Source organism: Neurospora tetraspora, assembly GCF_033439725.1.
Source record: "Neurospora tetraspora strain CBS 560.94 chromosome Unknown B0H65scaffold_8, whole genome shotgun sequence".
NCBI lineage: Eukaryota > Fungi > Ascomycota > Sordariomycetes > Sordariales > Sordariaceae > Neurospora > Neurospora tetraspora.
The window spans coordinates 2,946,195-2,959,031 of NW_026944390.1; the positions used below are offsets into that span (position 1 = coordinate 2,946,195).

General features: G+C 54.0%; 5 protein-coding genes across 5 annotated transcripts; 3 read left to right on the plus strand and 2 right to left on the minus strand.

Moving 5' to 3' along the window:
- Nucleotides 1-81: 81 nt before the first annotated feature.
- Nucleotides 82-2,033, plus strand: B0H65DRAFT_479519 (P-loop containing nucleoside triphosphate hydrolase protein). Its single transcript, XM_062827532.1, has 2 exons — nt 82-1,212; nt 1,265-2,033. The coding sequence occupies exons 1-2, from the start codon at nt 367-369 to the stop codon at nt 1,886-1,888; spliced, it is 1,470 nt and encodes a 489-aa protein (XP_062678045.1). The 5' UTR covers nt 82-366; the 3' UTR covers nt 1,889-2,033.
- A 616-nt stretch (nt 2,034-2,649) lies between these two features.
- Nucleotides 2,650-3,168, minus strand: B0H65DRAFT_553053 (uncharacterized protein; the record flags this gene model as incomplete). The annotated part of the gene is made up of 3 exons (XM_062829939.1): nt 2,650-2,755; nt 2,873-2,927; nt 3,027-3,168. 3 exons carry the CDS (start codon nt 3,166-3,168, stop codon nt 2,650-2,652), a joined length of 303 nt encoding a protein of 100 aa, XP_062678046.1.
- Nucleotides 3,169-3,938: 770 nt separating this feature from the next.
- B0H65DRAFT_553054 (uncharacterized protein) lies at nt 3,939-7,622 on the minus strand (the record flags this gene model as incomplete). The annotated part of the gene is made up of 7 exons (XM_062829940.1): nt 3,939-4,928; nt 5,712-5,881; nt 5,946-6,442; nt 6,493-6,565; nt 6,620-7,032; nt 7,078-7,425; nt 7,501-7,622. 7 exons carry the CDS (start codon nt 7,620-7,622, stop codon nt 3,939-3,941), a joined length of 2,613 nt encoding a protein of 870 aa, XP_062678047.1.
- A 531-nt stretch (nt 7,623-8,153) lies between these two features.
- Nucleotides 8,154-10,724, plus strand: B0H65DRAFT_479552 (uncharacterized protein). Its single transcript, XM_062827533.1, has 4 exons — nt 8,154-9,542; nt 9,602-9,627; nt 9,680-9,768; nt 9,834-10,724. Exons 1-4 carry the CDS (start codon nt 8,508-8,510, stop codon nt 10,334-10,336), a joined length of 1,653 nt encoding a protein of 550 aa, XP_062678048.1. The 5' UTR covers nt 8,154-8,507; the 3' UTR covers nt 10,337-10,724.
- Nucleotides 10,725-12,703, plus strand: B0H65DRAFT_502809 (PLC-like phosphodiesterase). The gene is made up of 2 exons (XM_062827863.1): nt 10,725-11,338; nt 11,402-12,703. The coding sequence occupies exons 1-2, from the start codon at nt 11,048-11,050 to the stop codon at nt 12,419-12,421; spliced, it is 1,311 nt and encodes a 436-aa protein (XP_062678049.1). The 5' UTR covers nt 10,725-11,047; the 3' UTR covers nt 12,422-12,703.
- Nucleotides 12,704-12,837: the final 134 nt, after the last annotated feature.

A 12,837-nucleotide genomic window follows, 5' to 3' on the forward strand; every position in this document is an offset into this window, starting at 1 on the left:
TTTAGTGCGCGGTACGGTTCTTGACAGGCGTACTCCACGACAGCTGCTCCTCATCAAAAGCATCGACTTCCCATTGACCAATCGTTCTTGTAGTGTCATAGCGCGTTCAATCGGATCGGACCCGCGCGTCGTTCCACGTCAGCTTCGAGTTTCATCCAGGCAACAACCGTCCTTGTCTATCATCGCGAGTACGACCACTCAGAAGTCGTTGTATCTTCAGGAGCTACTAAACAAACACGCTTCCCCGCAATCCCCAACCTCTTCCACGTCAGATCTTAAAAGGCACCTCACCTCATCCTCTTCTCAACCTCAACCTTTACCTCTGCACACCTACACGGCCGAATCTCTTTGCTCACCAACGTCAAGATGGAAGCCAACATGGACCACCCTCATCCTCCTCCTCCCGGTCACGGCCACCCACCCCCTCCTCACCACTCGTCCGAAAAGACAACCGCCAAGTTCTTCAACCACGCCTCCGCCCGACGCATCGACACGCAATGCGTCATTGCCACCACCCTCAAACGACAGTACCCCAACCTGGAACTAACCATCGCACCCATCTACTCCATCAACCTCCTCGCTTTCGCCGCCGCCGGCCACGCCACCGTCACCCCGCTCACCGAAGACCTCGGCTCCGACAACAAATACCCCACCACCCTTTCCACCACCTCTTACATCCCTCCCGCCCGACGCATCGACAACTCCCCCGGCTTCCTGATCAAAGACATCATCTTCGCCAAGTACCTCTTCACCTGGCAATCCAAGGAATTCATCGTGTACATCGCCGACGGGCGCGACGGCGCATCGGCCTATCCCCAGGTAAAAAACAACTACATCCTTTCCCCCTCAACGCACCTCTCCGAGTCGCTGTTGCTGGCAGCCGGTAAATGGTCCGATTCGCTGCTGAACGAGATCTGGGTGTTTGACGGGGGGTGGTGGCAGAAGAGTCGGGAGCTGTGGGAGAGTATCCAGGGAGCGAGCTGGGAGAGTGTGATTCTTGACGAGGGCATGAAGGAGACGATTATTAGGGATCATTTGAATTTCTTTGGGAGCAGGGAGACGTATGGCAGACTCAAAGTGCCGTGGAAGAGGGGAGTCATTTATTGGGGACCGCCGGGGAATGGGAAGACGATTAGTATCAAGGCGATGATGAAGACGTTGTTGGATCAGAAGGAGAGTGTGCCGAGTTTGTATGTGAGGAGTTTGGCTTCGGTAGGTGCTCCCTGTCCCGTTTGCTTTAAGGCGGAAGTGCTAACAGAAACAGTACGCCGGCCCTGAATACGCCCTGTCCGCAATCTTCCAAAAAGCGCGCCAATTCGCCCCCTGCTACCTCATCTTCGAAGACCTCGACTCTTTGGTCAGCGACGACGTGCGCTCCTACTTCCTCAACGAAGTTGACGGTCTCAAATCTAACGACGGCATCTTCATGATCGGGTCTACCAACCACCTGGAACGGCTGGACCCGGGCATCTCCAAGCGTCCTTCGCGGTTCGATCGCAAGTACCTCTTCCCCAACCCGGACCTCAAGCAGAGAGTCATGTACTGCAAGTTCTGGCAGAATAAGCTGAGAGGGAGCGAGGGGATTGAGTTCCCGGATGTGTTGACCAAGAAGATTGCCGAGATTACCGGTGATTTCAGTTTTGCGTATATCCAGGAGGCGTTTGTGGCGAGTCTGTTGGCTATCGCCAGGGATTCGAAAGAGAAGGAGGAGGTCCTGGCTAGGAGTGGGATTGAGGATGATTGGGAGAGGCTGACGCTGGAGGATTCGGATGGCAGTGATGATGGAGATGACGATGGGGATGATGAGGATCTCGAGAAGTATGTGCTTTGGGTGGAGATTAAGAAGCAGGTTGCTATTCTGAGGGAGGGGATTGAGCATGAGGATTGAGGTGAAGAGGCTGGGACTCGCTGGGCTGCAGGGTACGGCGTTCTGGGAAGCAGGCATGGCTTCTGGTTAATTGCTGAAGATTAAGTACAGCTAAAGCATACCTCTATTGCTAAGTGATCAAATGGACTTATCATCGTTGACCATATCCCCAGCAGGTGGGCCCCATTCATCAAGCAACCTCTGAAGCTCTTCGGAGTCCATCTCCGTGAATTCGACGTCGAGACCCAGAAGCGAATCGGCGAACTCATCAGCGTTGACTACCAACTCCGGAGCCGGAGGTGGCGTGAGAGTGTTAAAAAAGTCTGACGCTGATGGTGTTGTACCCGTTCCACTGCCACGCGCCCTCGGATCTCCTTGGGAGGAAGCGGACTGTGGTCGTTGTTCTTGCACAGATGCTAATGACTGCCAGTAGAGGTATACATCAATTGTAGATTTGATATGATTTCAACCAGCCGCGGCAGTAAGCGCTCTCGGTTCTGGAATTCCTGGTTAGGCAGGCCTTCAAGCTCCCTCCGGACAATAGGAGGCATTTCTCTCCGAATGAACCTGGCATAATCCTCGAATCAACAAAGGTAACACAGAGCTTCATAATCAGTACCGCTGGCCATCAGGCAGACAACTCATTATCAGGCACGTGACAGTTGGAGAACAAAGTGAAAAACAACATTAAAGGGTTCGGGAAGTCCATACATGACCCCAACTCTCTCCCCCAAAGAAACGACACCTCAGCTCTATGGTGTCCTGTAAACGACAACCACATCTCACTGTGCGGCGCAGTTGAAAGATGCGGCCTTGTTATTCCAGTCTCCCAGGTTCAACATTCCGGGATAGCGCAGGCTGAGCTCGGCGCCGGTGCAGCTCCCGGACCTGGCGTCTCGTTAGACTTCTTTTGCCAGTACATTATCGAGTAAAAGTATACTCATTTTCTGGCGGGGAGGAAGCAAAAAGAAAAAGAAAACTTACGAGTACAGCGTGCACTAGGACTTCGGGTCGGGCCCGGCCGAAACGACCTTTCTAAAGAAACCGCTTTCGAAGTCATCTGTCAGAGGTTCGTTAGTTGAAGTCAGTGATCGATTGTCTACCTGTAGGGGGAATAGTAGGTTACGGGATGAATCGGGATGGGGGAATAGGAACTTACGACAATCGTTGTAGGGGAGCGAGTATTCTTGGCAGAGGCCGACAAAGTTCTCCTGGGTGCAGACGTAGAAGCTGGCTTGCGCGCTCCGTGTTAGGAGAAGGCCGAGGATGGAACTGGCTTTGGCTGTGAACTGGAGCTTCATTGTGGTTTTGGAGTTTGGTTGAACGTTCGACGTTTGGGATGGTGGTGGTGTCTGGAGGTGATAATGGGGGAGGGGGAGGAGATGTTGAGTCAGGTATATATACCTATGCATACCTCTAGTTGTCTGGACCGTCATGGAAGATGGATATAAGGAGGCTCACCGTATTTCTCGCCGTGGGAATGACATGGTCGTGCTATATATGAGTCGTACAAGTATCGAGGCTCGTCTAGACCGTCAGTCTATGATGAAGCCATTCAAAGACCGTGTTCGTGTGTAATTGTAACATTTACTGGTACACATGTGTGATGTGACGTAATGTAGGACCTGTTATGTGAGATGCTCACTAGCGTTACCTAAGGTAGTGCAAAACCCGGTCCTGTCTTATAGATCGAGTGTCGAGTCTATGTAAGGATCTTGGAGAGACCCTTGCTGGACGTCTATCAGAACTGGAACAAGTAGAGCATAGTACAGGTCAAACAAAGGTACGAGTTTGTGTACCTTTCACCCGTCTCTTCAGCTTTAACTGCGCCTCGCATTGGACGTCGTGGATCATTGGCTTTCCAAAGCCGAGAGCAAAGAGTGGCGTGCATTAGCCCACATCGTGATCATGTTAGTCAACCAATGACGGGCGTGAAGCTCTGGAAAAGCCTGTCCGGGAAAGCACATGTATTGAAGTGCCCATGACGAACTGAGGCGAATGCGAGACAAACGGGACACGCCCGCGGTGAAAGCGCTTTACAACATATGAATAAGGGAATAACTCACCAAAGTCAAACGGTCCCGTACCCTCCCGCTACATCTTTTGCTGGTAGCAGCTTCTGGTATTCGCATTGATGGGTCTTTCTTGCGTGCCACGATCGTGCCACCCATAGAGTGAACATGGCAAAGAGCAACAAATACCCGAGAAGGGCTTCTGTCGAGCCAATGTATCCAAAGTTGTTGTCCTTAAATCCTCCATTCTGCCGCTTGAAGAAGACCTCTCGGTGTCCCATCTTGATGCGATAGACCCGGTCCACTTTTCTCGGTTTGGTGGGCAGCTGTGCATGATACTTCTTCCAGATGGCGCTCTCGAACTCTGGGCCGCCGCTGTGTGTGATGGTCAGATGCGGGGACAAGAAACGGTGTCCTCGAGAAGTGAGGGACTCGGTCATCATGATCCAGTAAGGATGATGAGGCCTCGCCCCAGCGATGCCGTGGCCGCCGTTGAGTACCCACGCGGGGTAGTAGAGCAAGGGCTCAAGATCACGGGAGCAGCCGTAGTTGGGGTCAATGTATATGCCGCCGTAGTGACGCATGAGGAAGTAGCGAAGAGCATTGACCCGCTGGACGGGGCATGAGTAGCTGTCGTAGGTCTCGAGCAACCATTCGTAGTGTGTCTCGATAAACTGGCGGGAGGAATTGACGGTCCATAGGCGGTACTCGAAGTCGGGGTTTGTTATTGTGCAGGTTTGGCGTACGTCCCAGTCGGCGGGAATGGTCTCGTTGATGAGGTCTTGCCAGTTGTGGTGGATTTGGTGGATGATCTTGGGGATGAACTGGTCTTTGCCTTCGCTTGGGGTGTTGAACGTACTCGCAACATCGGCTTGCGTCAAGGACGGACTGGCAAAGTAATGGGCGATGTGGATCATGGCTCGAGTATTGGGTATGTTTAGAAGGATGACGGCTGACAGGGCGGCGAGGCCGAGAAACCTGACGGTTATGGCAGGCATGGTGGGCAAGAGCTTGTGTAAAGCGAGAGCCGATCCAGCGTGGTACTGGTGCTGGAAGACACGGGTCAGTATGGGGGTTCCAAACGCCGTCTCGACAAGGAATGGAAGAGCAGATGAAAACGGAAAAGGATTGAAGACGGAACCTGTGGCTCTTCGCTGAGCTATTGCAAAGCGGTCCGAGATCGAAGGTTGATCGTCGAGGCTTGCGAAGAGAATTTGCCGATGGAAAGAGATGACTAGATTCGAAGGGACGGGAAACAGCTCAATCAGTCTGTGGGCGAGAGAAAGTGGCAGTTTGCCGTGCCGAAGAAGACGGACCTTCGTTCATCCTTCCAGAATCAGACCATCCGCCGATGGCCGCATCTGAATGGGATATCCACGTGCGTGGTGTTTTGCTGCGCGAGCAGAGTGTCTTTCTCATCCGAGAATTACGTCGAGCGTCAAAGCTTCAGCCTTGCATCGACCTTAAATCACGAGCGGGAGACCGTAGTAGGTTCAGATAGGTTTCGGTAGTCGGTGATGTTAAGGGAAAGATCAAAAGTCAAGATGAACTGCGGGGAGGAGTTCCCAAATTGCGGGGGTGGATCGTCCGGCCGCTAACAGCCCCGCCACGGACCGCTAGAAGACGCTAAACAATTAAGCTTATCTGGCCCTAACAAGGCAGAGCCCTGCGAGCCGTCCCGCAAAGCACTTCATCCCGTCGCGTCGCGTCTTCCACATTTCATTTCTTTTCTTCCTCAGCCTTCTCCCACCATCACGACCCAACCGACAAAGCCTCCCATTCTGACTCTTCAACCCATCCCGACTCTGAACCACCCACGCATCGCTTGCCACCGTCGCTGGCGCCCAGAAGACCCCCCACGGATCCCATTCCCTCTTGACGCCCATCAGCTTCTCATAGTTGCTCCCCCAAAACGCATGCTGCCAGTCCGGCTCCTCGAGATCCGCTTCGTTCAGATACGATCCTCCGCCGGGCGTCGCCTCCCTTATCGCATCCATGTACCCTTGCAACCGCTTATGCGCCGCCGCCACTTCCTCCGCCGTCGCTGTCCCTTAGAATCGTCGTACCGAACAAGTCCGCGTGCATCACCGTCTCGCGCCAAACCGGGTTTACAGCCGAGGGATAGGAATAACCGCCTGCGCGCAGGGTCGGGGACAGGTTGAGGCCATGGAAGAAGAAGCCGGCTTCGACAGCTGCGCGGACGGCGGACATGGTGGAAGAGAAGAGTATACTATTGGTAAAGGAGGAACGGGGGAAGAGGCGGGACGCGAAGAGCATGTTAGGGAGAGGGCCTTCGGGTTCAGAGCGAGGGGCGCCATACACTATTGTCGTGACGGTGGCCGTTGATACCAAAATTCTGAGCGATTGGAGCTTTGCGAACAAAGGTTGGACGAATTCCGTTGTTTCGAATATCGTCCTGCCCGGCATTTGCACCTTAACTTGCATCAGGAAGCTCCCGCTCCCGTTGCCCATGGACAGGGCTTGAGTCCAGAGGTAGCCACCTACGTCGACGGTGGGGATGCCGAAGGCGTAGACTGCGTTTAATCCCTTCCAGAACACTTCGCTATCGGTTATCCTTACGATCGGACCGGAAAGTGTGGTCGAATTCCCCACAAAAAGTCGGCAACAGTCAGATTGATGGCCGGATGTGCCTTGACGACTACGGAAGTCACCACGCCGTAAGTGCCTGCTCCCGCGTCAGCTGCCATTCCAAAAAAACCAAACAGACTGCGAGACCTACTGCCCCCTCCACCTCGCAAAGCCCAAAACAGCTCCCTCTCTCTCCCCTTCGACTCTGCGCTAACAACTCTATGCCGCCCACCCGCCGTCACGACTCCCATCTCCAGCGCCTGATCGACTCCCAACCCATACATCGAGCTCAACTCCGAATGTCCTCCGCCCGCCAGCCACCCCCCGAACGAACCCACCGTTGCGCAACTCCCTCCCACAAGCGTGATGTTATACTTCTCCGAAAACACCCTGCCTTCTTTGATCTGTACCCCGGCTCCCACTCGAGCAGCTGGGCCAGAATAAGGGTGGTTGGGTCCGCGTTGGGCGTATTGAGGTAGGAACTCGAAAGACTTGAGGTGGTGCGTCCAAATGGACAGGACCCCGGCACTGGTGTTGCGGCCCACGAAGTCGTGGCCGGTGTTTCTGTTTCCGGTCAGCCCAACTCTACGCCAGACGGAGCATACCTACTTTATCACCAGTCTAAGATTCTTGTTCCTCGCAAAGTTCACCGCCGCCTGGACATCCCTAACGCTAGTTGCGTTAACCACATACACCGGAAACCCACCCTGTGTGCAAGTCAATGTCGAGTTCCAGTTCCCCGTTGTGTTTAGGTTCCGAGCCGGCAAACAAGTGTTTCCGGTCGTCCACTGCTGTGCCGGACTGACGGGGTCGTCGAGATAGTATGTTTTGGTGAAAAGGGAAGAGCAGGCTGAGGGGTTGTAGTTCGGGGAGGAAGGATAGCAGACGGATCCCGGTGGAAGAGGCTTGAGAAGCGCCCCGTTTAGTGTTCTGTTTAGGCGATCCCACTCGGCATCGCTGGGTCAGTCTGAGTCTCCGGGGAACGCTTTGCAGCGAGGGGAAGATGGCCTGGCGAAGGCAGATCTAGAGGACGCGGAACCAAAGGCGACGGAGGGGAAGTCGGTGATGTCCTTGGTGGTTAGTCGGGTATCGTGAGGGGCGAAGGGGGAGGCTGATGCGAAGGGCATCACAACGAGAAGGAGAAGGGAGCACATGCCTGCTAAGAGGTAGGTAAGCCGTTTGGAAGAGAGTTCTTGGACCTGCCATACCTTCATCAAGACTGGAGAACCTCCATTCTATCTTATATCCCCAGCCATCACCTCCCTCTTCCACAACAGAAGCCCCTCGGCAACTCAAACCTCGACGATGGAGGGTCAGTACTACGCATCATGCAAGCCACAACCGATATTGCTTCCTCGGGTTACAAGCTGATGCTGTGACTCGATTGGTGACTTGAGAGACGGTCGAACCGTCGAGTCCGATCTTGGGAATATTGGCTTTAATCTCAACCCGATTTGTTGTTGAGTGAGCGCCATGCATATCCTACCTGTATTATGGCTTTCTTGCCGCAATGATCAGAGTTGCTGGAACGATGACCGGCAACATTAGGTTGTGGTACCATACATCTCCCTTATGTACTTGCGAGCTGCGAGTGAGCTGAGCATCGGAGGTTTATCTATCACCGAGTGGTGGGAGAGGGTTATGGTTCGCGAAAAACACCAACACGGGACAAAAGACTATAGCTAAACAACACGAAAACATTGCACAGTGTCCTTCTTTAGCGGCCCAGAACATCAAGGCCATCCAGAACATGAAGGGAGCTGACGTCGATCATATACATAACGCCTGGCTGTTATCCCAGCCCCAAGCGCGACAAGCGCCTTTACCCGCCGGCTATTTCTACATCCCTGTGCCCAGCAGCCCGGAGATGGCCTTCCAAGCGAAACATCACTGTTACTTGGGTCAATGCAACGCTATCTGTAACATGATGTGTGGCCACTTTGTCGTTTTGAACTTTGACTTATGAGTGTCGCACGAACCCTTCCATATGCTTTTCCAATGACAACTTCCACCCCCTACCAATAACTTCAAAGGTCAAAATGGGCTCTTCCAGCGCGACAACCCGTTTGACATGGACGCCGTTTGTTTTCTCTCTACTCTTACTGGCCACGGCAGGGTGCGGTCATAAAGCAAACGCCCACGAGCTTCCCCTCTCCACTCATCCATTACTTCGACTGCAATGCCCAAACCTCACCCTCTTCCATCGCCATGCGACATCAACTCATACAGCAACTTGTCCCGTCCCTGGCCTTCTAGGAATCTTCCCCGATCTCAATACCGATAGCAACACCAATAACCTCAACCTGCCCTGGTCCTTCCCGCCCAAATGCATGACTCTCGCGTCTTCATCGAAGAAATCCTCCCCTGCGTCATCTTATCAGTCAGCATCATCTGTGTCGTCCACTTCGTCAGCCTCATCTGCGTACTCCTCTTCATCGTCTTCCTTATCTGCATCTGCCTCTCTTGAAAACGACGAATCCAGAGGAAAGGAAATACCATACTGCTTGTTTACCTCCCAGCCATTCCGCAACGGCCACGGAACCAGCCTCATTGTGTCTCCCAACACGGCGTCACACCTGCTTGGATTAGGAGTATTCGAAGATCGCCCACCACCGTGGAAATGGATCCGCCAATCTAGCCGTTCCCGCTCCAACGAACAGCAAAGGACAAATCTCGCCTACAGAATCATCAACGTTGCGGGAAAGGGGAAGGGGGTAGTTGCCACGAGACCCATCAAACAGGGAGAAATCATCATGGTCGACTATCCCGCGCTGCTGATTAGCGAGGAGTTCCTACGGGAGACGGGAAGAGAGGGTAAAGGGCACTTGAGACGGAGGATGGTCAAACGCGCCATTGAACAGTTGCCGGAGATTACGAGAGAGAAAGTGTGGGGGTTGATGAGGGGACCAGGGAAGTATGAGGTTGATGCGATCATGGGGGTCAACCTAAAGGGATTAGAAGGCGTTGGTTCGGGCGCGAACTCGGCATTGGCACTGTTGGAGGAACCAAGGACGGAAGAGCACGGGGAGAGCTATGCGGCGGAGGGGGTGATGGGGTTGTTTGCTGAGGTTGCGGTAGGTTTATCGATGAGAGGCAGGTGAAGCAAATGCTGACTGGGTGACACGATGACTAGCGGATCAACCACTCCTGCCGACCAAAGTGAGTCCGGTCTAGCCACATGGTGCCGAAGAAAGCTAACAGCTTGTCGCAGCGCTCGCCTGCGATTTGTCGAGAACCGAGCTACCATGGAAGTCATATCCTACCGTCCCATCTCTCCGGGGGAGGAGATTTCTATCAGCTGTACGCTTTCATCCTTTCCCGAGTCCCCCTCACCACCCATCCAGACCCGAAGCTGACACACCCAGATACCGCCCTTACCCTCTCCCCCTCCGACCGCCACCATTTCCTCAAGCAAAACCACCAATTCACCTGCCACTGTCCCCTTTGCACCTCCCTCTCCGATGACCCCTCAGCCAAAACTCTCACCGCGGAGTCCCACTCCCGCCGCACCCACCTCCAAGAAGTGTTCGATACGATGCTCCACGCCAAAGGCGAAGGTTTCTACCAAGACGCTATCAACATCTTGAAGGATTGGCTCGACTTTGCAGAGGTGGAAGGACTGCTACCCTTGATGGGGGAATATCACGGGACTATGGCTGAACTGTATCTCCTGTTGGCAGAACGGGGTAGCCCTGGGGATAAAGAGGTGGATAGAGAAGGAGCGCTCAGGCAGGCGTTGAGGGAGGCGAGGATGGCGGTTGATGCGTGGGTGAAGTTGCGGAGTGTTGACGGTAGGAAGACGGAGGAAGCGAGGGTGTTTCTTGAGAAGGTCTTCAAGTTGAAAGAAAGAAGGGGGAAGGGAAAATGATGGTTTTATGAAGAGAGTTTGGCGGAGTGAGTGATGAGAGAGTGTCCATGTCGACGATGGAACAAGATGTGCCAAGCGGTTGTGGACATGGGTCAGGATAGCCCTGTCAGCGGTCTTTGACCCCCCGTTCAGCATTCTATCCACGAAACCACCAACCTCTCTTTTGCATGCAAAGCTTCTCCAGTTCCAAAAGGTATCATTCCCAGCTTCCTATTTCGATACAGGTACCGACAATAACATCAATGATAAGCCCTCTGCTATGCAAATGTTCAGCACGTGTCAGCAACCAACCCGGACCAGCCAATCGCATTGATCAATTGCAGCACGCATGGTGCCAAGCTTCTTGTTGCCATCTTGGAATCTCATCCTAGGCTGCAAGGATTCGCTCAACACCACGACTCCAATGATGCCATAGCCCGGAAAGCAACAACAACCCCACGTGCCGGAGATACACCGGACACTGGCTGCTTTGTCAATCTTCACCCTCATTGTCGTGAATCTTGAAGGCAATACCACTTGGCACTGTACCTGCAGCACGCAGAACGTGGGGTTTGCTGATCCGGTAAAAGTTAGCCGCGGTGGACTTCAAGCGATGAGATCAAGATATAATCCCATTGACAACCCAGTGTCACCTCCAGCATTCCCTTTCTTCGTCACCTCCATCCTTCACCTCGTCCTCCTCTTCACCGCCCTCCCCTTCCAACCGGCGCAATGCCCTCCACCCTCTCAACCCTATGCTTGGTAGCTCTCGCAGCACCAGCCCTCGCCCTCCCAAGCCATGGCGGACCAGGCAAAGACCAATCCGGCATCAAGCCCATCAAGAGAATCCAGCTCGGCCCCCGTCCCTACTGGCTAATCGACCAAATGGAGGACTCCCCCCTCAAGACCAAGCTCCAATCCTGTTCAGAGAAGGAGATGCGCCCAAGCCGTTGGAGCATCGGCCACCGTGGCGGCGGCACTTTGCAGTTTCCTGAGGAGACGGAGGCGAGTATCATGGCTGGTGTATGTCCCCTCCCGTCCTCCAGAACAGATTGACAGTTGGGACTAACATGGGGACGAAAACAGACTCGTATGGGTGCAGGAATCGAAGAATGCGACGTAACCTTCACCTCAGACCAACAGCTCATCTGTCGGCACTCCCAATGCGATTTGCACACCACCACCAACATCCTCACGATCCCTTCGCTGGCCGCCAAGTGCACCGTCCCTTTCACTCCCTACAACGCCACTACCAAGCAATCGGCAACAGCCAAGTGCTGCACCAGTGATTTCACCCTCGCCGAGCTCACCGAAACCAAGGGGCTCTGTTCAAAGATGGACTCCTCCAATCCCCAGGCTACGACACCGGAGGAATACCAGGGTGGCGTACCCGGCTACCGAACCACGCTCTACTCCGGCCCAGGCACCTGCCACAAGCTGTTGACCGTGAAGGAGTACATCGCGCTCGTCGACACGCTAGGGCTGGACTTTACGCCGGAGCTGAAGACGCCGGAGGTCAAGATGCCTTTTGGTTCGGCCAACTTTACGCAAGAAGCGTTCGCTCAGCAGTTGATCGACGAGTTCAAGGAGGCGGAGATCAACCCCAAGCGCGTCTGGCTACAGAGCTTCTTGTATGACGACGTGTTGTACTGGCTGCGCGCCGAGCCGGAGTTCGCGAAGCAGGCTATTCTTCTCGACCAGTCGGGTGATGCTCCGAGCACCATCTCCGCTGCCACTGCTTCCTTGACGAAGTATGCCCAAGACGGCGTCCAGATCGTTGCTCCTCCCCTCGAGTATTTGGTGTCAACTGCCACCGACAAGGATGGGAAGGTCAAGGTTGTTGCGAGCGAGTATGCCAAGCAGGCGAAGAAGCTTGGGTTGAAGGTGATCAGCTGGAGTTTGGAACGGTCCGGATGGCTCGCGGATAGTACCAAGGGAGGGTATTATTACTCGACGATTGCGAATGCCACGGCGGCGAGGGGAGAGGGCGTGGTGTTCGAGTTGCTGGATGTTCTGGCAAGCAAGGAGGTCGGGGCGATTGCCGTTTTCAGTGACTGGAGCGCGACGGTCAGTTACTATGCGAACTGCTTTGGATTGTTTCCTTGATTTGGGGATGGAAGGGCATCACTCGTGAAGGGTTGCTCCTTTATATACCCACCAATATAAAGGCAATGACATGACATCCCTCAAGGGCGATACCGCTAAGCAAACCTTTGGACCAATGGCTAAGTGGTCTGAGGAGACTCTGACTTGACCCGCAACCTTTAGGTCCAACGGCTCGTGACAAAGGAGCTATGCCCGGTTCGCCGGCGCTAATGGGCTTGTCATATTTGTAGTATTGCTGATAGCTCAGTAGGGTTAGGGTTAGGGTTAGGGTTAGGGTTAGGGTTAGGGTTAGGGTTAGGGTTAGGGTTAGGGTTAGGGTTAGGGTTAGGGTTAGGGTTAGGGTTAGGGTTAGGGTTAGGGTTAGGGTTAGGGTTAGGGTTAGGGTTAGGGTTAGGGTTAGGGTTAGGGTTAGGGTT

Excerpts from the sequence above, each read along its gene's own strand:
- B0H65DRAFT_479519 (XM_062827532.1), top strand. The coding sequence starts at position 367 with ATGGAAGCCAACATGGACCACCCTCATCCTCCTCCTCCCGGTCACGGC. Across the intron at positions 1,213-1,264 it reads ATGTGAGGAGTTTGGCTTCG|TACGCCGGCCCTGAATACGC; the intron begins GTAGGTGCTCCC and ends TAACAGAAACAG.
- B0H65DRAFT_479552 (XM_062827533.1), top strand. The coding sequence starts at position 8,508 with ATGGGCTCTTCCAGCGCGACAACCCGTTTGACATGGACGCCGTTTGTT. Across the intron at positions 9,543-9,601 it reads GGTTGTTTGCTGAGGTTGCG|CGGATCAACCACTCCTGCCG; the intron begins GTAGGTTTATCG and ends CACGATGACTAG. Across the intron at positions 9,628-9,679 it reads AACCACTCCTGCCGACCAAA|CGCTCGCCTGCGATTTGTCG; the intron begins GTGAGTCCGGTC and ends AGCTTGTCGCAG.
- B0H65DRAFT_502809 (XM_062827863.1), top strand. The coding sequence starts at position 11,048 with ATGCCCTCCACCCTCTCAACCCTATGCTTGGTAGCTCTCGCAGCACCA. Across the intron at positions 11,339-11,401 it reads AGGCGAGTATCATGGCTGGT|ACTCGTATGGGTGCAGGAAT; the intron begins GTATGTCCCCTC and ends GGACGAAAACAG.